At 42.0% G+C, this 22,425-nt stretch overlaps 2 protein-coding genes and 1 long non-coding RNA gene across 8 annotated transcripts in view; 1 reads left to right on the top strand and 2 right to left on the bottom strand.

Annotated features, from left to right (window-relative positions):
• Window positions 1-4,850: 4,850 nt before the first annotated feature.
• LOC142411325 (uncharacterized) lies at window positions 4,851-7,927 on the bottom strand. Its single transcript, XR_012776163.1, has 3 exons — window positions 7,770-7,927; window positions 6,693-7,169; window positions 4,851-5,958 (listed from the first exon to the last, which is right to left on the bottom strand). It is a non-coding gene; the product is annotated as an uncharacterized LOC142411325 (long non-coding RNA).
• Window positions 7,267-22,146, top strand: ANXA7 (annexin A7). Of its 2 annotated transcripts, none has more exons than XM_075505089.1 (13): window positions 7,267-7,403; window positions 10,892-10,949; window positions 13,954-14,170; window positions 14,483-14,590; window positions 15,232-15,275; window positions 15,663-15,765; window positions 16,061-16,155; window positions 16,864-16,977; window positions 17,939-18,109; window positions 19,578-19,748; window positions 19,857-19,932; window positions 21,158-21,270; window positions 21,803-22,146. In XM_075505089.1, exons 2-13 carry the CDS (start codon window positions 10,893-10,895, stop codon window positions 21,923-21,925), a joined length of 1,392 nt encoding a protein of 463 aa, XP_075361204.1. In that variant the 5' UTR covers window positions 7,267-7,403; window position 10,892; the 3' UTR covers window positions 21,926-22,146. The 2 variants fall into 2 exon arrangements, with proteins under 2 accessions (XP_075361204.1, XP_075361205.1); XM_075505090.1 differs by having other exon boundaries at window positions 15,235-15,275.
• The window catches only part of PPP3CB (protein phosphatase 3 catalytic subunit beta), a 57,985-nt gene continuing 54,418 nt past the window's right edge, over window positions 18,859-22,425 (bottom strand). For all 5 annotated transcript variants that reach the window (XM_075505088.1, XM_075505084.1, XM_075505083.1 and 2 more), the window contains one exon: window positions 18,859-19,233. The gene's annotated coding sequence lies outside the window, so the exon portion shown is untranslated. The remainder of the gene's footprint in view (window positions 19,234-22,425) is intronic.

A 22,425-nucleotide genomic window follows, 5' to 3' on the forward strand; every position in this document is an offset into this window, starting at 1 on the left:
CAGCCCAGCTGAAGTGCCTCTACACCAATGCACGCAGCATGGGCAACAAGCAGGAGGAGTTGGAAGCCATTGTACATCAGGAAAACTATGATATGGTTGCCATCACAGAAACATGGTGGGATGACTCACACAACTGGAGTGTGGCGATGGATGGCTATAAACTCTTCAGGAGGGATAGGCGAGGCAGGAGAGGTGGTGGGGTAGCCCTATACGTCAGGGAGTGTCTGGATAGTTTAGAGCTCGATGATGGTGACAATAGGGTGGAGTGTCTATGGGTAAGAATCAGGGGGAAGGCCAACAAGGCAGATATTGTGGTGGGAGTCTGTTACAGACCACCCAACCAGGATGAGGAGAAAGACGAACTATTCTATAAGCAGCTGGGGAAGCCTCACGATCGCTAGCCCTTGTTCTTGTGGGGGGAACACAGTGACCAAGGATGAGGGAAAGGCTGAGGTACTTAATGCCTTCTTTGCCTCAGTCTTGAATAGCAGGGCCAATTGTTCTCTGGGTACCCAGCCCCTGGAGTTGGAAGATAGGGACGGGGACCAGAATGGAGCCCCCATAATCCAGGGGGAAATGGTGAGTGACCTGCTGCACCACTTAGACACTCACAAGTCTATGGGGCCTGATGAGATCCACCCGAGAGTACTGAAGGAACTGGCAGAAGTGCTCACCAAGCCCCTTTCCATCATTTACCAGCAGTCCTGGCTAACTGGGGAGGTCCCACTTGACTGGAGATTAGCAAATGTGACGCCCATCTTCAAGAAGGGCCGGAAGGAGGACCCGGGGAACTACAGGCCTGTCAGCCTGACCTCGGTACCGGGGAAGCTGATGGAGCAGATCATCCTGAGTGCCATCACACGGCATGTAGAGGATAACCAAGGGATCAAGCCCAGCCAGCATGGGTCTGGGAAAGGTAGGTCCTGCTTGACCAACCTGATCTCCTTCTACGACAAGGTGACCCGCCTAGTGGATGAGGGAAAGGCTGTGGATGTTGTCTATCTAGACTTCAGTAAAGCCTTCGACACGGTTTCCCATAACATTCTCCTGGAGAAACTGGCTGCTCATGGCTTGGACGGGTGTCCTCTTCTCTGCGTAAAGAACTGGCTGCATGGCCGGGCCCAAAGAGTGGTGGTGAATGGAGTTTACTCCAATTGGTGGCCGGTCACAAGCGGTGTTCCCCAGGGCTCAGTACTGGGGCCAGTTCTGTTTAATATCTTTATCCATGATCTGGATGAAGGGATCGAGTGCACCCTCAGTAAGTTTGCAGATGACACCAAGTTGTGCGGGAGTGTTGATCTGCTTGAGGGGAGAAAGGGTCTGCAGAGGGACCTGGACAGGCTGGATCGATGGGCCGAGGTCAATTGTATGGGGTTCAACAAGGCCAAGTGCAAGGTCCTGCACTTGGGTCACAGCAACCCCATGCAACGCTACAGGCTTGGGGAAGAGTGGCTGGAAAGCTGCCTGGCAGAGAAGGACCTGGGGGTGTTGGTTGACAGCTGGCTGAATATGAGCCAGCAGTGTGCCCAGGTGGCCAAGAAAGCCAACAGCATGCTGGCTTGTATCAGGAATAGTGTGGCCAGCAGGACTAGGGAAGTGATCGTGCCCCTGTACTTGGCACTGGTGAGGCCACACCTCAAATACTGTGTTGAGTTTTGGGCCCCTCACTACAAGAAAGACACTGAGGTGCTGGAGCGAGTCCAGAGAAGGGCAACGAAGCTGGTGAAGGGCCTAGAGCACAAGTCTTGTGAGGAGGGGCTGAGGGAACTGGGGTTGTATAGCCTGGAGAAAAGGAGGCGGAGGGGAGACCTTATTGCTCTCTACAACTACCTGAAAGGAGGTTGTAGCGAGGTGGGGGTCAGTCTCTTCTCCCAGGTAACAAGCGATAGGACAAGAGGAAATGGCCTCAAGTTGCATCAGGGGAGGTTTAGACTGGATATTAGGAAATGTTACTTACTGAAAGGGTTGTCAAGCATTGGAACAGGCTGCCCAGGGAAGTGGTTGAGTTGCCATCCCTGGAAGTATTTAAAAGACATTTGGATGAGGTGCTTAGGGACATGGTGCAGTGGTGGTCTTGGTAGTGTTAGGTTTACGGTTGGACTCGATCTTAAAGGTCTTTTCCAACCTATACAATTCTGTGATTCTGTATTTTATTTGAATTGTTCCACTTTACGGAAATCTAAAATCATGAAGTTCAATAGAAAATCTGGTGGGAAAAGCTTGGGAGTCAGAAAACATCACCAAGGATTTCAAGCTTTAACTTGCTAATTGATTTGTAAACCACAGACTTCCTGGATTTATTAGGGGACTTTTTCCTTTTTTTTGTTTGTTTAGGATGCGTTCCTCCACATAACTTTGACAAAGTCTAGCTTTAAATAGTCAAGATAGATAGTTCTCTGGTATGCTTCTATATACACTGTATATTTTATTTAAGTCATATTAGAGTCCTCACTAATAGAAACTTTTCTATCCTTTGTGACATGTTCAGCCTTTTTCTTTTCTTAGATGGCTTCTCTGAGTACAACTTTACTGGACATTACTGTATTACATGTTTATTTCTGGCAATGCACATGTTTTCCTGGTAAGTATTACGCTTTAAAATACCTTGCTTAACTGGTTCTGTTACCAGCTCATAACACTCAAGTATTTAATCGCTCAAATGATAAGATTTTTTTTTTGTATCCTGGCTTAGTTGAGCTGATCTTGGGTTTTTACCTCAGCATAAGGTTCTCCTTGAAAACTTCTTTTCCTCAATATACATAACAATACTCAGAACAGAGTTTACTGTTACAATTGATTCTCTTGTTCCCTTTGGGTATATTCTGTACTTAGAAAAGTTGGAGGAATGTATGAAATCAGTCCGCCTTGCTGCCTTGGACCCTTCTCAGACATGTAACCTCAGTCAGCCTCAACAAATGAACAGAGTTTCAGGAAAGCATCTCTTCACAGTACAAAGAGACAATGAAACCTTGTGTTTTTTCAGTGAGCACGGTGACCTGTGACAACCTGCAGTTTAATTCGCATGCAGACATTGTGCTTTGTTCTGACATCTTCCTAGTGTAAGACTGCGCTTGTTCACATCTTTAAGCAAGCGCACGTGAAACCCACAAGCACATGAAAGTCCTCTGTGTTACTTACCAAAATCAATACTTGCAGGATGAAGTATCTTTAACAGAAATGCCTTCTTAAAATTGCAGAAGGGAGCTGGTAATGCTCCAGTTTTCTTAACCAATCAGTCTCAGCAGTAGAAAGAAGGTGGTGTACCACAATGGAAATTGCAGATACCTGATGTTAATTAGCTTCCCTGTGCTTTGTTGTGCTGCAAGGCTTGCAGATGACATTTAGATTATTCTTCAAGAGATATTAGTGGATAGGCAGTACGCAACAGTCAGGTTTCCTATGACTGCTATCAGGTACTTAGGATCAATGCTGCACAGAACAGTTGTGGTGGTGGCGACTAGGATCTAAAGGGAGTCCTTGTGGACTGTATTGTGTTACTGTTAGTTTGACGGTTAAGCTGAAAAACAACTGAAATTTGACATTCTAAATTCATGTAACTGAAGAAAAGGGTTAATACTATGTGTTTCTCTGGGTAGGGAAAGAAGTTTGTGCTGCTAATTTGGTGTGTTTAACAGACGCTTCATTGCTGTCATCTTCTCTGGTTCCCTGTGTCCACTAACTTTACCTTAGAAGGCGTTTCCTGAATCACAAATTCAGTTCTTTCCTGTCTTGACCAACCATATCTTAAATTCTATTTTAAATATACCTAAATATAACTCTTTGTCCTTACTAAAGTTCTTATTTCATGTTCTGCCTGGTATTTATATATAATCTGTTATAGGTAGGCATCATACTATAGCCTTCATTTTACTAAGCATGTTAAGGTTCATCTCCTTTCTTCTGACACACTGTCTATGCTTTGATCACTTAGCTGCCCACTTAAAACTTAATTTCAGTCTTTCTTGAACTTGAGTTGGTAAAGACCATACCGATATCAGCATGTAAGTCAATGAATATAATAATACACTAATACTTTCCTGTTATAAATTCCTTGTTTGCCTTTTGGTGTCTGTCATGTTGTGTGATTGAGCACCGCAATCTCTTGCCCCTGCTGTCATTTGCAGCTGAACTCCAATTTGCCAAGAAAATTATTAATTTAAATGCATGACCTGGCATTACGACACTTTTTAATTAAAAAAAATCTAGATCCACATATTTCTCCTGGTTTGGATTATTCTCCGTATTGGTGACACCTCTCAGTTTTGTCAGCAGGTATCAGTAGCTTATTCTTAACTTTTGTGCCTTATTCAGTTAAGAAAAAACTTGGACTTGATCCCAGACCAACTTAACAGAATTCTACAAATTCTGTTTTCAACACAGCCTTTGTTCTTTCTTACAAGTTCTTTATCCTTGCTCATGCTAATTCCTGTCTTCTGTAGTTTAACTAATTATAGGTTCTTGTCAAGCCTTCTGTGGACATCCAAGTGGTTTATACCGAGTTCCTCATTTAGAATGTACATTGTGTCAAACTGACACAGTATGTCCATGATTGATCTTTGATAAACCATGAGTTTGGTTGTAAGCCTTGGAAACTGGAGATAAGACTAATTGTTCTATATTGTTAAGAATAACAAAACTTTTTATTTTGCTATCTGCAATTTGATACTTAAAAAAAAAAATCCTTGCTGCCAGAATTACAATTTCATTTGGTGACTATTTCTGTATACTGGGATGAAGGTCACTAAGTTTGCCTTGTTAGCTGAGTCATTTCAGTTTTGTGGCAGAATACTTAAATCTGCTGCAAAGAGGAAGTAGTTAATTCTAAGGATTAAAAAATTGATGGTGAAAAACATTGGACATGCTGCTCTTTTAAGCAGTCTAGCAGAACAACCTTCTGTGCTTTAAGGAAGGGTGAAGCTTCTATTTTTAGTTTGGTTCCACACAACAGATCTAGAGACCCTGGTGGCAACTCAGTTGTAAGGCTTGTGTGAAATCTTGATGTTTGGACTACAGTGGGTGGAGTCCCAACATGACTCACAGGGTAGTGACTCTCACTTGAGCAGCAAACCAAACACATGGCTCTTCCTGAAGTGAACTGAACTTGCTCTGCTCCCTGTGCACATGGAAGGTTAACTCAACAGCTAACTTTGACTATCTGCATTTTAATTACTGCAGTCACAAGGTAGTGTAACAGGAAAAGTATTTTTAGTACATAATTTAGACTTGGATCACTGCAGTATCCTGTTGGTTTGTTACACTTTGACCTGTGGTTCAAAGCTGACCAGATCTTGTTGCTTATGACAAACTGTGGGAAAGTATTTTTTTTTTTTAATTTAACCATATTGGCTGAAATAGAACATCAAAAGTAATACTTCATATTATTTAAGTGGGAAATAATGTTCCAACCAGGATACATACCACAGAGAAGCAGCAATGCTTTAGTGACCTATGTCACCAACAATAAATTACTCTGAAAAAAATGTTTTGTTTCAGCTCTACTGATAGTACTCAGCACGACTACATAGTTGAGACCCAAGTCCCTCCAGACCAGAATTCTGTCCAGTATCATGTCTTAGCAGAAGATGCAAGGATATTACAAAAGAGAGGAGAAAGAGTTTGTCTCTCAACTTCACTAAAATTGAATTTTCTAATAGTGAGAAGTTGCCTTGACTCTGCAAGGGGTTTTAGAAGCTTTCCTAAATGTGCTGGCTCTAGCTATAGTAACAAGCCAAGGGATTTCCTTAAATATAGGGAGTGAAATTAGATTACCACAATGGTTCCATTCCATGCTCTACAGAAGTCATTGCAGATATTCTTGTTAACATGTAAACATGCAACACATTTAACAGATTCTTCAGACATACGCCGTTTTGTTAAAATGTTTTCTCTTGTTCTTTTCCCACTTGTTTGTGAAAACAGATTGCTCCTTTCCTGAATAGCTCAAATCCAAACAGCCCACTAAATGGAAGAGATAAAGAATTTTATATTTTATAAATGTACTTGGTTCCCATGGAAACAGGGATTTAAATATATACCTGTCCTGAAAGAAACGTGTTTAACAGAGGTGAAATAAAGTAGACATACACCAGGACTGTCAGCTGAAGAATGCTGTGAGGATTAAATTCTTAAAGCTGCTCCTGATGTGTTCTGGGCAAAAAAGGGAGACCAAGCCCAATTTTGCTGAAGATAGGTAATTTCTTAGATTCTTTATGTGGCTTTAGGTGCTTTTCATTTGAAGCGGGCAAGCATGGTAAATTATTACCCACCTATTTTCTGCTGCCTGCACTTAATGCTGTTTTACAGACAAATAGAACAGTGGCTGTTGTTTCATCTAGAGCTCAAGTGCTGCACCAGGTTGCAGGAAAAAAATTGCATTTTAATGGTCTCTGAACCACTAACATGTTTATCATAAAAAAGTAGGAAATTATTTTGAATAATCTCAAGTAACTGGTGCAGAATATCACAGGTGGATCCTTCATAAATTGTATCTTGCTGGTCAGAATCTTATGAATAATTAACCACCAGGTAAAGGAAGGACTATGTGTATGTAGCGTATGTTCTAAGTATAATATGAACAAACATTACAATAGACAGAAACCAAACACTAAGTGCACTTCCCACAATTGCATACGTATAACTATAATTAACATTTCTTTCTAGAGAAAGGTATGTAGTAGTCAGGACAATCTTACCTTTATGCCCTCTTGGGACCTAGATCCTGATCTTGAGTAACTACAAAAAAAGGAGCAACTCCTCCATCTCCACTTATGTCTTTTGTATACTTTGCCTGTTACACACTGTTCTGGTGGCCTAGATGACTTGGCTGACTACCTGCCAGCTACTAAATGATGATCTTGATCTAAAGACTCATGTGTTACTGGACAACAGACTTGATTTAGAGCTACATGCATCAGGGCTGAACTCCATTGTAGTGGTGCTGTAGGGAAACTGCAGTGTGGACTTCTCCCTTCCTTTCCTAGGTGGGTGGCTGAGGACTCCCGTGGGATGGCATCGCCTAGCGCTTCCCGTGTTGAATGCTTCCCCTGACACAGCTCCGCTAGCAAGTCGCTCTGTGTTTCTGTGGCACTTCTGTCTTCGAACTTACCTCTCAGCCGTTTTGAAGGAGAACTGGGCACACTGCAGCTGTCCTTCAGCAAGATGGTGCAAACCTGCACAGATAGGAAAGGGGTCCTGGGTTAGCAGGGCGATCACCACCGGGAGCCGCTGCCGGCCGCCTCGGCCCTGCCGGGACTCGGGCGCGGTGCCCTTGCCCGCGGGGCCCGTGGGCCGGGCCGGGGCGGGCTCGGTGCCGGGGGCGGGGCGGGTGCCGCCCGGCCCCACAGCCTCCATTTTGCGGTGTAGCTGCGGGAGAGAGACCGGAGGCTCCGCAGGTTTCCCTTCAGGTGAGGCACCTGGACGGGGGAGGGGAGGAGTCGGCCGGCCGTGACTCGCGCGCCCCTCGCCTCAGGCCCCGGCCCGGCCTCGCCGCCTCTCCTCACACACCGCCTCCGGCGGGGGCTCGGCCCCAGCCCCGTTGCGCCCTGCGGCACAGGCGTGCTGGGCCCCCGGGGCGACCCGAGCGGCAGCCCGGGGCAGGGCTCCCGGAGCCGCGGCCGCCCGCCGGTTCGGGGCTCGGCAGGTGTCCGGCCGAGGGAGGCGCCAGCCCGCCCCAGAGCGCCGCACCCCCCTGGCCGGGAGCCTGCCCTCCCGGTGCGGAGCGGGGACGAAGTCTCAGTCGCCGCAGGAGAAGTAAGCAGAGTAATACCTACCTCCGCCCGCAGCCGTGCCTCGCCGGCGGTCTCGCCGCGCCGGCCCAGGGCCGGCGGCTGAGGGAGCGGGGAGAGACCAGGGCGATACGTGACTGCCCTTCCCGCCCCGAAACAGAGAGGGGCGGTGGCTCGCCCGGCGGGCAGGGCCGGCTCCGGGCGGGCCGGGGGACGGTGGCGGCCCCACCGGGGCCCTTTAAAGGCTCCGGGGGCGTCCTCGGCTGGGGGTGCAGGTGTGCGCGGGGCGGGGCCGGCCCGGGGCCGGGCGGTGCCTCCTCCGCCCCGTCGTGTGCGGAGCTGGGCCAGGGTGGTCCCCGCGGGGGCCGGGCTGCGGTAGCGGGGAGACTTCTCTGTTTTTACCTGCGGAACTCCTGCCCAACACGCCGAGTTTAGCGCGTCCCCTGATGTTACACCGTCAGAGCTACATCCACGCACCGAAAAAAGAGACACCCCTCCCTCAGATTTCGATTTCAGCCCGCAGAGGAGAACCGGCGGATGCTGGCGGGTGTTGCGGCCCGCAGCCGCCCTGGGCCGGCGCCGCCGCTGACTCACCCGCGGGCAGGCTGTGACAGCGCCCGGCCCGCGGCTTAACCCCCCACCGGCCGGGCCTCGCCTTGTGCCCCGTCCGGCGAAAACGGGGTGGAAATTAAAATCTGATGGGAAAATCTGTTGTTATTTTGGTTATACAAGGAGTAATATCAGAGTCTCTGTTCTGCTTGAGGATGCTTGCGCTTGAGATAAGCGAGGCCATGCACTACGGCAGCGGCAGTCCAATGTTTACTAAGTACTTAATATTGTGCAAGTGACTTAATTTATCTCCTGGAAAACATATCTACATACTGAAAGAGGTTCCAGTAAATATTGCTGTCTGGTCGTAGTAAGTTTTGAAGAGACTCTTGTAACTGCTGTCAGAGGAAAGTCTGAAATCCCAATTTAGCATCACGTCCATCTAGTTATAAAAGGCCTGAAATAATTGAAGCAGTGGTCCTTACTTGACCCTTTTATTACTCTAAGATTTTTTTTTTCAAATAAAAAAGAAAAAAATCAGCTAGATCAAGCAAATGTGAAGAAAACATTTTTACTTTGTTATTGTAATTCATAAGAATGACAAATAGGAATCAAGGTCTTAAGAGGGGAATGATTAAATGAAATACCACGATTCCCAGTACCTGGCCCAAAAGAACTTGCATCACAAATTGAATCCTAGAAAAGGAACCAATACAACAAGAGTAAGGAAAGCGTTAAACAATTTACTGGTGCACCGTAAGTCACAAGTTTACACGGGTGGTTAATTTGCTAATAAAAAATACGACATAGAGTTGATGGCTTGTTTGTTTGAAAATGAGATGTTGGAAACTCATGCCTTAAAAAGCTTTTTGCCAGAATGTGTTTGCTAGTAAATCAGAGACATAGCTGAAAACTTAAATTCATTCTAAATCAAGTATCATACCAATAGGTCTAAAATTTGGTATATTTTAATATGTTTAAAAGATTGTTGGGTCCCATTTATTGTACAAATTCAACTTTTTACAGCTGTTGAAACAGCTGAGTTGCCATCACCAGCTGTTGATTTTGCATCATGAAAAACATAGTAAGTTGTACAGTGGAAATGATATAGTGCACCGCAACAAGTTTTACAGACTTTACAATCCTGTCTTCTTAATAGTGTAACTTTAGTTGAATTACATGAAGCTGAAAAGCTGAAGAAGTTTTTGTTTGTTTGTTTTTTAATATTCAGTTTTGCTGACGTAATATTTTCCTGTAAGCAGAAAGAGTGAAACTGAAATCAGAAGGAAGTGTTGCTGGTCATCTTGTTCCTGAAAGGAATTACAATTAGTGTTAAAGTCAGAAATACCAGAAGAAATGTGCTGTTGAAAGCCAAATTTAAAGTCCATTCAAGCAACTGTCAGTAATAAATACTGTACAGGTACTGGTTTAAGGTGTTTCTTCTTAGGGAAATAAATAGCTGTTAGCAGTGTTTATGATTAAAGCATAGATTTACAAATACACCTCATGTTGTTCTTCTCCCTTTATTTATTTGGAAGTGATGATCAAAGTTTATCAGTGTGAGACTGCATAGCTGTGCTTCTCTGCAAGTTGTTTTTGGCTCTTATTTGAACTGACCTATGCAAAGTTTTAATGTTTTCCACATTAAATCTCAGATGTTTAATTCTGTGACTACCTATTGCCTTAATGGTCCAACGCAGTAAGAATTCTGCTTTCAAATCCATTTGGTTTGGCCAGTGAATACCTAGAAATGTGAATAATCATTTGCTCTATTGCATTCATTTTTATATTTCCCATGTCCTTTGATTTGTGCAGCTGAGGTACATACTGTCTTAGAAACATACCGTGAGTAACTCCCAGGCCCTCATCAGGGAATCTGGCTGGTCAGCGTTAATATGATTTTTTTTTTCCTGCCATTAAATGTTTCGTAACCTGGCTAATGGCCTCGAAACTCCCTGCCCAACTGGTTGACAACGTGGGGGATGATCTCTGTCTCATTCTGTTTCTACTCCCCAAGCCCCTCTATTAAAAATGGGACTAAAATAAACAGTTACTGGCAGGAAAAAGAAATATTCTACATAAATGAAGTAATGCTGGGGGATTACACATGTTTCTATCAAATTATCATTTTACATGGGATAGATAGGGTACTGCTCTTCTCTCAGGAGCTACCCCTGTGAGCAGAGGAGTGCAGGGTGATGGGAGACAGGTGCTTGGTGCAGTGCAGGGCTGGGGCCCTGCTCTAGCCTGACCCTTCTGTTTCTGTTCTGGAAAAGGGCTCAGCCCCCTCCTGCTGGCATCTCAAAGTGTATCGTGTATTTCAGAGTTCTTTTGGGAGGTTCAAGCTTTCTACCATGCTTCAATATCTATCTGACCCTAAATAAGAGTGGTAGTTAATTACAAAGTTGAAGACGCTTCCCTTCTGAATCCTGCTTGCTATGATCATGTGTATGAAAAGAAGAAAAGGTTTTGTGGGTTTAATAGCTGACAAGTACTCCTGAGCAATTCTAAACCTACTAAACATATTGTTCAAGTAATTTAACAGGTAATTAGCAAGCAAATAACTACTACAAACTCATATATAGTGCCTTGACAGTGAAAATATCTTTTTTTCCCAGAATGTCATACCCTGGTTATCCCCCTTCTGGTGGCTACCCTGCTTTCCCTGGTTATCCTGTAAGTATGTCTTCTAAATGTGTTGCATTCCTAATGTTTTCATATTCTGTGAATACGCCTTCTTACTATGCTCTGTGTGTGTGTAAATAGTAGCTGTCAGTCATATACAGTATTCTCTAGAGACTATGGTCTTTGTTTTTGTCTATATATCCCTGAAGATGACTTACAGTTGTCTCATAAGAATTCCAAGAAGGAAGTTTAAGATTTTTTTTTTTTTAACATTGCCCATTGTTCTAGAAAGGTTTTTGATTGTTTGGTCTTGTTTTAGTTTATCTTTTGTTTTGTGAGTTTGGGTTTCTTTTTAATTTAGCTAACTATCTCAGCAAATAATTTCTTTAAAGTATCAGTAGTTCTTACATAAATATGAGGGTCTTTACATACAGGGTCAGAGGTAATCTCTGAACCAGTCTCTGCCACAGTCTCTATGAAATATTCTGCATACCTGTATCCGAGGATTTACAGAGATGCTAAACAAAATTCAGTGGCCATTACCCTCAGGAAGAGCTTGGAATACTTTACTCAAGTAGCCCAGCTATCATACAACACCAAGTAAATATTTTTCTGAGGATAAAGGACACCGTATCTTGACTTTGACCCCCTATCCTTCAGCCGCAGAACTTTGTTCCACCTTCAGCTCATGACTGAATAGACTAAAAATTCCAATGAAACTTAATGGAAGGCTGGAATGTATCAGGTGTGGCTGATACTGCAGTCTTTTTGATATGCCTGCATCATTTTTCAAAGCTAGATGCAACTGTGTGCTTTTATTAGTATGGCACTGATCATACTGTAATTGTGGGAATTTTATGTGGTCTGTGTTTTATGTAGTACAGAACTAGACTTAAGCATGGAGCTCAGCCTGGATCCCATTAAGATACTGAAAAGCTATAAATACATGCAATATATAAAAATATATGCATATAAATACATGCAATAAATTCTCCGATTATTTTGCTTTACAATTTACCCTTACTCCCTCTGAAACACTAAAGTCAGTCAAACTAAAGACAAACATGTTAGAAACCAGACTTTCTTAACTCCAGGATTTCTTTTCCCCCCTCAAGGTTCTGCTGAACCCTCATGATTGTAGCTGTAATTTATTTTTAGCTATATCTGAAAATATTTTTTTCTTAGCTAGCATCTAAAATATAGCCAACTTCAATGGATTAATTTAAAAGACCCTTTAGATGCGATATCAATGATTCTAGGTTTCCTAGGCTCATTGATGATGCCCAAAGTGATAAGCAGTGCAAAAAACCAATGTGAAATTATTTTCTTCTGCAATAGTGATAGTTATCTGAGTGGGGCTTTTGAGGATCCTAATTGTGGATTTGTGAATCTAAATTCCATTAAAATCTTTTTATTGAGTCTGGCAGAGAAAGGTTAGACTGTACTGCTGGGGAAGAGAATATTATATAGCCTGGGCACAGTAATCTGGGGGTAGAAATCTTGGGGCAACCAAACCCAAGGAGAACGTTTGAGCTAGACTTTACTGCTTTGCAGTTTATTTCTGTTTTCTGGGCTCAAGAATGAGTGTGTACTGTATGTAATGTGTGATGCATATTTCTAAAGCTAGTCTAAAGATGACTAGCTAGTCTAAATCATCTAAAGATGATTCCCAGCAAGTGAGTAATGAGTCCATACATTATGCTTTGTTATGAAGCTGATTTTAAATACCTGATCTTTAAGATCAAGTATATGACTTTTAACTTAGAGGGTTTTCCCTTAGAGATCCTGGTCATTCAAGTAAATATTTCCAATGTACGTTAATGCTAATAGCAACCTTTGTGGTATGACTGGTAAGACATACATGTAGCAAAACAAAGGCATATAGATGTTTGACTTGTTCTTTTTATTTAAAACCTGCAATAGGTGTTCAGTCTGACTCAGTGGTCCGGATTTAGTAATTTAGTCATTTAGTCCATGCTTTATAACCTGGATTCCAAAGGAAATGGAAAAAAAAAAACCCACCTCTTCTAAGTTCTCACCATATAACATTTGAAAATACTGGTTGTGCAAGAGAGGCAGAAGTTTCAAAGATACTAAGCTCTTAAAAGTCCTATAAAAACAGGAGGTGAGCTCCTAATGATTCATAGAGAGCAAGCCTAGCTGAGCTCACCTCTTCCTTATGCGGGATAGAAGTAGCAGCTTTCCAGTCGAGGACCAGGGGTCCTGGTGGTTGACAAGTCAAATGTGGCTCAGCAGTGCGTGTCCCCGGGGAGGAAGGCCAATGACATACCAGGCTTTAGCAAGAGCAAAGCCAGCAGGTCAAGGGAAATGATTATTCCTCTGTGCTCAGTGCTCATGAGGCCACATCTGGAATACCATGTCTAGTTGTGGCCTCCCAGTACAACAGAGACATGGATAAACATGGGGGAGTCCAGGGAGGACTGCTTGCCTGGAGAAGAGAAGGCTAAGTGGAGACCTATTCAGTCTTCTGCTACGTAAGAAGGAGTGATAGAGACATTGGAGCCAGACTTGTCAGAGGTACACAGTGAACAGGAAGCTGGCACCAACCACAGGTTGTAATTGTAATTTGATTTGAGGAAACATTTTTCACCATGAGGTGAAACACCTCATGGTAGTCAAACACTGGAGTGTCAAACACTCCAGTGTAGTCAAAACAGAGTAGTCAAACACTGGAACAGGGGCCCAGAGAGGCTGTGGATTCGCTGTTCCTTGGAGATACTGAAAACTTGACAAGGCCTTGTGTGACCTCATCTAAGTCTGAAGCTGGCCCTGCTTTGAAGGTGAATGGGATCAGAGGCTGTCCAGAGGTGCCTTCCACCCTGCAGCACGCTCCAATTCTGTGTCAACATGGGAGATGCATGAGAAAACCCAACCAGGAGGCCCCCATCCAGGCTTCAGGAATTCTGCTGCTGCCACTTCAAGTGCTGAATCTAATAATATAATTCACGTTATTATACACATGGACATTTCGGTAGCTTGAGAGTTTTTACTGTCCTGTTAGCAGGCGTACAGACATCCCATTTTTGTGTTTCAGCCGACAGGACAAGAGTCTGTCTATCCGCCAGCCGGTCAGTACTCCTATCCTGCCGTTCCTGGAGGATACCCTCCGGCAGGAGGAGGGACCTATCCTGCAGCACCACCGAGTGCTGGGTATCAAGGGGCAGCAGGATATCCTGCCCCAGGGGGCTACCCTACCCCTGGGGGCTACCCTGGAGCTCCCCAGGCTGGAGGAATGCCACCTTATCCTGGAGGTAAGATCCTTTGTTAGAGTACCCCTTGGGAGTGATTTCTTGTGTAACCATTCCCTGTGCTTGGTAGAAGTAGTGAGGAGAAGCAGCTTTGTTCAGCGATCAGTTTAGGCAGCACCATGTAGGCAGCCAGACAGATTGCTATCTAGCAGTAAATACCTGCATGGTGATGGCAGGGCCTCGATGGTTTTGGGCAACTGCACAGACACAGAGAAGTTAGTCTCTTGCATAGCTCTGCTCAATAACCTGGCTTGTATTGTGTCAGAAGTCAAGTACAAAACATTAAGTGTGCTGAAGTCTTTCTTCTTCTCCTAGCTCCTACAGGCCCTGGGTTTGGTGTGCCTCCCGCTGGCCCTGGCTTTGGTGGCTATCCACAGCCTCCTGCCCAAAGCTATGCTGGAGGTGGACCAGCACAAATTCCAGGTATGTCATATATAAGAAACTTTAAGCATCCAAGGTTAAACCAAGAGATCCCAGGATAGGTAGTAACAAATTAGGCCCTTACCTTTGTTACTTTTAGCTGTTGAGGTTTGTATGCTGTCCTCCTACCACCTCCTACCACCTACCTCCTACCACCTACAAAAAAATGTAGTTGTAGCTTTTGTATTCACAGCGCTTTTGATCACAAAATGAGATTCCTTCAATTCTTTTTGCACCAATGAATTCTTAGTATTTATCCTTTACATGCTAGACATTTTAAAGTGTGTAATATGACTTTAAAAGAGCATGGGACATGCATTCTTCATTTGCGTGGGCTATCTTGGCTTTTGTCAAAGATAGAAATATTTAATAAGGAGAGATCCTTCCAGTTCCCACAGCACCAGTAAATTCAGTATTTTTAGAATTGCCTTGCTAGCGTATGTACCAGAATGCGTCTGTGATTGCTTCTTCCCATCATTCCGAAGGGCAAGAAGTTCAGTTACTGATCATGATAGGTATCACTACTTAGGAAGCAGGTTTTGTGCAGTGGTAGGTCTGTAAATGGCTTTATTTTCAGATTAGATAGCATTTACATAGTAAGAGGAGACCTAATTAATTCCTTTTATCTTGTTCTTTATTTTCAGTAGGATATGCTGGTGGACAAGCACCATCACCAATGCCTGGTCCGGTATGTGCTGTATCCTCTTCTATAATCAATCTTACGTGGCTTCTGTAGTTTTAATGTTTTTAAAAGTGGTTTCCAAAAATTTACAGCATGTTCTGCATCAAGAGTTTCCAGCTACACTCAAGAGTACAACCTGAACAAAATCATAACCCTGTATCTGTGTATACTCACTCATCAAGTAGATCTTAATCCATACAACTGGGTAAAAGCATCGCTTTGGCATTGGTGGGCCAAAGCTGTTCAACACAACTAAATGTCGCCCTGATTCTGTGTTAGAGAAAAAATGGGGAACTAATGGACAACTCCTTCTGAAGTACTGATTCCAAAGTTGTCATTTTAATTTGAATTTATATTGTGCAGGATGGCTAGTTACACGTGACTTATTTTCAGCCTGCAGCAATGGTTCAGTGTACCCAGGGCACAATTCAAGCTGCTCCAAACTTTGATGCTGGAAGGGATGCAGAAATTCTACGCAAAGCTATGAAGGGGTTTGGTAAGTAAGCAACAGAAGCTTACATTTCTATTGAGCTTACTTAATGCCATTTTGTCCTTTTCTTCAATTTTTATTTAACCATACATTTTTTTTCTCCCCAAGCTTTTCAGAAGTCACACTTTCAAAATTACTTGGGCAATTTGGTAGATGAAGTTATGTAGAAAATTTGGTAGACTTAAATGGTAGTTCTTTATTATGTAATTATGCCCAAATGCAAGATTATAAAATAATAAGATTAAAAATCTTGGAGGGATTATTATGAGTTCTTACATGAAATTGCCCTTCTGTTTCCAAGGAACTGATGAGCAGGCTATCATCAATGTTGTTGCCAACCGCTCCAATGATCAAAGGCAAAAAATCAAGGCAGCTTTCAAGACTATGTATGGCAAGGTATGTTCACTCATTCTTTGAATCAGTAAACAAAACCAAACTTTCAGCTGCTGCTTGAACTGTCTGATTGCATTTTAGTCTTGGGGAGTGGTTTGGGCATTTTTTAAATGCATTTCTTTTGGTTATATTCTTTGTGTCCCGGGGGACATCTGGTATTTAATATGGTGTTGTCCTGATACCTGGCAGAAGCAGGGGTGGGGGAGGGTTGGGGGCTGGCTCTGTCCCTGACCAAACAAGAAGCTTCTCTGCTTTGTAATGCTTGACAGATAGAAATCAAGCTTAAACTGTCCTTGTATTAGTGTCTGAAACTACTGAGTTTTTTATGCACACAAACCAGCACTGAAATCTGTTTCTTCTTAAGAAACAAACTAAGATACTATTTGAGGATTGGTTAATCAATGAAAGACCGAGATAATTTAATTTCTTCCCTCTGTCATTTTTGCAACTTAAAGTGAAATTGTATAGTTGTGGCATTTTTCAGGACCTGATTAGGTCCTAATTAGTGAGGAGATAATGGAGAAGAGCTGAGCTGTCAAAGTTTTGGACACAGGGAAGTTCTTTATAAGAAATAAAATAAAGCTTTACAGGAAAACCAGCACAAAGGTAGAAATCAGTCACAAAAGTTCAGTTCTAGTTTGATCTTTTTTCAGTATATAATCTACATGGCTACCACTCTCCAAAGCCCTTTTTGTGTTTATAATTGAACAGGATTTAATTAAAGATCTGAAGTCTGAGTTAAGTGGAAATGTGGAAGAATTGATTCTAGCACTCTTCATGCCTAGAACCTACTACGATGCCTGGAGTTTACGTCACGCAATGAAGGTATGGTTTTCCTGTGAACAAAATAGTTTAAAACAGTCTTAAAATGCTTGTGTGTGAAAAGAGAATACCTGATCCCTGCATTGTTGAAAAATCCTGTAGTGACAAACAAATTTCAGGACTGTGGGGCTTAAAATTCTTTTCTGCTGCGTCCCCCAGTTCCAGCCAATTTCTGCAGGATTAGCCAATTCAGAGCAGCTGTCCATCCAGCAGAGGATGAAATGCTGCAGGACAGAACTTTCTTCTCTGCCACTTGGTCATAGTTTTTGCTAGAACTTAGAAAGGGCCAAGGTGCTGTTAAAACTGTCACCGCTGTTTAAACTGAAGGTGCGTACCCCCCTCCTTACTAGGAACAAACCATCGTTACTGAAAGATATTTTTGGATTATCCCAGTTTTTTTCCAAAAGGACAACAATGAAAAAATATTTTCTTAAAGGTCAGATGATGTATGTATCTGTTCAAGTGTTAAGACTGCATTAGATTAGGTGAGCTAGTTGGTTTAAACTTTTAACTGGTACATCCCGTTTAGCAGAATTTCTTGCTTGTTTGAGCTGCAGCAGCTAGCAGGTGGCTGATACTGGAAATGAGTAACTTAACCCCTGTATGAATGCAGACCTTCTAAAGAATGCAGAGCTTAAATGAAGATCTGGCTTTACTGGAGGCAATAGCCACTCTTGACCATTTAAAAAAATTTATAATATAACATTACCTAGAAGCCTCACATAGATCCACTCCTATCTAATCCTTGCCTGAACAGAAATGACCATGCCAGTAAGATCTCATTGTACACAGAACTCAGATAATTTTTATTCTGGGAAGAGGGAAGCATCTATGAAGAGTTCCTGCCGGTACAATGTAGATTGTATTAAGATTTGAAATAACAGATGACTGCTTAATTTCACCGTTGAAGAAAACTGAGTAAGTAGTGGCTTTGTAGTTATGCCCTCTTTTCCTCTGCCTACAGGGAGCAGGCACCCAGGAGAGAGTGCTGATTGAGATCCTTTGCACAAGGACAAACCAGGAAATACGAGAAATAGTGAACTGCTATAAATCAGAATTTGGAAGGGACATTGAACAAGACATCAGAGCAGACACTTCAGGACACTTTGAACGATTACTTATATCTATGTGCCAAGTAAGCTTTAATTTTTTTTTTTTTTTTGGTAAGATAACAGTGTACAGTCTGACTTCAATGCATGTAGTCATAAAGCTTAGCAAGAGCCAGGTTTTTAAGAAATTAGCCCTGGGCCATTAATTTATTCCCTAATGACAAGATATGACACTTCAGTCCCTCCTTAAGGAAGAGAGACTTCCTATCTACAAAACTGTGACGAATTGTGTGACCTAATTTAGGACCCTATATTCATCTCAGAGAATTTATGTGTAAATACTTTATTACGCAGATGAGATCAAGTGGTACTATAAAGCAGTGCTCCACACTGCTGTTAAAGCAAGATGCTTGTTATTTTTTGCATATGTTAACAAAATAATTTGGGTAAATCAAAAAGGATAACCTTTATGATATGTAGTATACCTGTGAGATTCCCTACGAACAAGTTAAGAGGCACCACAGGGCAAAACTTACCTCCCAACTTACACCATATTCCCTTCACATCACCAGAATTAGGGAGGTGCTGCTATTGAACTCAGGTGAACACTGGAGCTTGCTTATCCCGTATAATTTACTAGGGCTCTTTTTGCGTTGAAGAATAGTAACTTGCAGTTAGTTATCCATGTTTAGGAAGAAATATGTACTAATGCAACTTCCCACATTTCTCTGATCAATTTCTATGACACTTCTCTATCTCGTTTGCCTCTACCTTTGTGAGAGTTCAGTTATGCACTAGGTATTTGGATTAAAAAGTCAAAATCCACAAGAAAACAAACCTTGAGAAGCTCATGCTGCTAATTTTTATTGTGATAAATCCAGTACTTCACAACAATTGACAACCACGTCATTTAAATATTACATTAACCACTATAGATACAACAGTATTTGAGAGCACGTATTCAGCCTACTCAGCCAGTATATTTAACAGTATCCATACATGCGCTGGGCAGCAAAAAAAAAACCAGAGCACATAAAATGTCGTAAAAGCCCTACTGACATATTACAACTATCGTAAGTGCTTTCTGGAGACATTCCTGCTTGAATTTACCAAATTCTAAATAAAAGAGAAGACCTGAGATATTTCAGGTGTGCATATTCAGTAAGATAATTCATTAGTTCATTTGGGAAGATTCTTTGCAACTTGAAGCCTAGAAATAAACAAATCAAGAGAAAGCTTACATTATTAAGTAAAATAGAGAATTAAGTACAGTACTTAATTAGAACTAGGAGATGGTATGTAGGGGTGAAGTTATCTGAGTCAGTATATCTACAGTTTAAAGCATAGATAGGGTTCTGGGCCACCATTGAATTTGTTGCCTATAAGAAATATTAAACCAAAGAGTAGTTTTAAAGCAGTGTACTGTATTTCAAACTAGTATTACTCTTTCTGCTTCAGGCTTTGAAGATACATGCTTGGGGTCCACACTGCAAGCAGTTAAAGAATAGCCTTCACTGTGTAATTTCATCTGACATCTGTTGTCTTTGCTTTTAGGGTAATCGGGATGAGAATCAAACTGTGGATTATCAAAAAGCTCAAGAAGATGCTCAGCGTCTGTACCAAGCAGGTGAAGGAAAACTTGGGACTGATGAATCTTGCTTTAATATGGTTCTGGCAAGCAGAAGTTTTCCCCAACTGAAAGCAACAGTTGAGGCATACTCCAGGGTAGGAGTTCTTCACTGATTTCAAATGAGCTTGGTCAGTGTATTTTAAATTAAGGTTCCATTTGTTACTGCATTTCATTATCCACATATTAATCTCATTTATTTGTAGATTGCTAATCGTGATTTATTAAGCAGCATTGACCGAGAATTTTCTGGAAACGTGGAACGTGGTTTGAAGACTATTTGTAAGTGATACGTTCTTCCCTCCCCTTATCCCTTAGGAATTAAACCTTCTAAACGTAACTGAAGAAGAATCCAGTTCAACACTGGCCATATGGCAAATGAACACACCATGTGAGACTCTGCTAGCACAACAATAACTTCAATTATTCAAATTATTCACTTTACACTTAACTGGAAAAAATAAGCATTCACCATGAACAAGTCAGTTTGAAACAAGAAAAGGCTACATAGAAACTACTTGTCACTTCTCTGGGAAGGCAGGCAACTATGCAGAAACAAGGGTCGCTGGTTAGCGCTTGTAGTTGTATTTTTCAGAGCTCTGCAAAATGATGCAAGTACCAGGGTAACAGAGCCGTGAGTCTGGTTGTGTGGCACCTCAGCAGAGACAGCTGAGCCACACATGATCTCAGAACCAACACGAACCTACTTTAGGCCCAGTTCCCTTTCCACCCCTCTTTCCCCACCACCACCTACCCCCAAAAAGCTCAGCATTTGCTAAGGAAAACTTCAGCAAAATAGAAGACCTGATTTGAATTCACGTTTTCCTGCTGACTTGTTATAGTAAAGCAGTTCAAATTTAGCACAATTTGCTGATAGTGAGAATCAGTATGATTTACTAGTAAATCTGCAGACACCAGTCCTACCAATGCTTACCAAAATGATAGCATTTCTGTAGCCATAACAGATAAGCAAAAAAACTTCCCAGATTATATTCTGCTCAAGAGTTTTATGGGAAAAATTCAGCTCTGAGAATCACGTAAAAGAATAAAGGCTCATCTCGGAGAGTGAACAACTGAAACAAGATCCATTCGGTAACTACTAGAGTGAGAACTTTTTACAGTTGTACTTTTCTTAGTGAGATTCTAGCAATGGAACATGAGTAAAACACCTTGTATCCCAGTACCAGCTGTCCAAGGAGAACTGTTTTTAAATTACCTATTTGAGAACTAAGGTTTCAGCCAGCTTTGAAAAGCACTTCCAGAGAAGTTAACTGCTAATAACGTATGTTTTCATGTGAAGGAATAACTCATTTGATCAGCTTGAAAATAAGCTTAGCTCTTACATATAATATATATAAATAAAACAGTTCCTGTAATCCACAGTAACTGGATCTTCATCAATACCTACCTCTAGCTGTCTACAGCAAAAATCCTGAATTGATCCTGCCAGGTATCATTATACAGCATACAATACTGGAACTAATCCTAAAAATATACTTTATTGCAGTGCAATGTGCTTTAAATCGCCCAGCCTTTTTTGCAGAAAGACTTTATTATTCTATGAAAGGAGCTGGCACAGATGATTCTACCCTCATCAGAATTATAGTCACTCGCAGTGAGGTAAGAAACTTTCTCCTCTGTACGTGTCACATGTAGCAGAAAACGATCTACCCTAACCAGCTTTCCCTTTGTCCTTCTTTCACAGCTGTAGAAATCATGTATTGCAATGAAGCTTTTATGGGGTTCAGATTTAGGTGAATGTGTTCATTTGTTTTAAAGCCAGCTTTTATACAGTAATTTAATTATCTCCAGCTAGACAGCAATACTGCTTGTCTTCCTTCTTAACTGCGGTTGCCTGTCCATGTAGCAGATAAGCACCTCAAGTTCAAAGGTTCAGCTGAGTTAGGACACTACAGTCCTAACAAAGCAAGGAGCAACTGCTAGACTCTGCTTTGGGAGCTGCTCCTCTGTCCTTAGAGGGACCAGCTGGCTTGTAAGATGTGCAGAGTTAACAGATTGCACATTTCACCCTTGGTGTGTGTTCTGTAGTCCATGAGGGATGAGATGAGGGGTGACCGTCTAGGACTTAAAATCATACACTGTGTTTAAGTTTTGTGTTTTGTGGTTTTTTTTTTTTCTTTTCTTTGCATAGATTGACCTTGTGCAAATTAAACAGATGTTCGCACAAATGTATCAGAAGACTTTGGCTACAATGATAGCAAGTGATACAAGCGGTGATTACAGGCGTTTGCTGCTGGCAATTGTTGGTCAATAGAAGAGGATTATCTGTTTTTTGTTTTCTTTTTTAAAACAAACTGAAGGACATGTAACATGCTTTATGCAGACACTGACTATCCTTGTGTGTAAAAGAATAATTTTAAACTTTGTATAATCAAATATGCCTTCTTGATGATTCAATAAGCTTGTTGCACTTACAATTGCTTTAATTTACAGCACATAATATTCTTTATTGTATAATAAAAGATATATCTTGTCTGTTAGCCCCTAAGCCTTAGTCCTTTTGGCCCAGAGAAAACAACCTCCCCTCTGCCAGACTCCTGCAAGATTAAACCATTTGTCTCAGCCAGATCTCCAGCACTCCACAACTTTCTTGAAATACCTAAACCTAACTGCTGAGCTAACTGCGGATGACAAACAAAAGCCTGAGGCTGTGATGTAAAGCATTTTACACCTCCTCTTTAATGTCTTTCCATCGTAATGTTGAAAAACATGCAAGTGCTCAGTTTAACTCATATTACACTGACAGTTTAAGGA

This window comes from Mycteria americana, chromosome 6 (assembly GCF_035582795.1).
Source record: "Mycteria americana isolate JAX WOST 10 ecotype Jacksonville Zoo and Gardens chromosome 6, USCA_MyAme_1.0, whole genome shotgun sequence".
NCBI lineage: Eukaryota > Metazoa > Chordata > Aves > Ciconiiformes > Ciconiidae > Mycteria > Mycteria americana.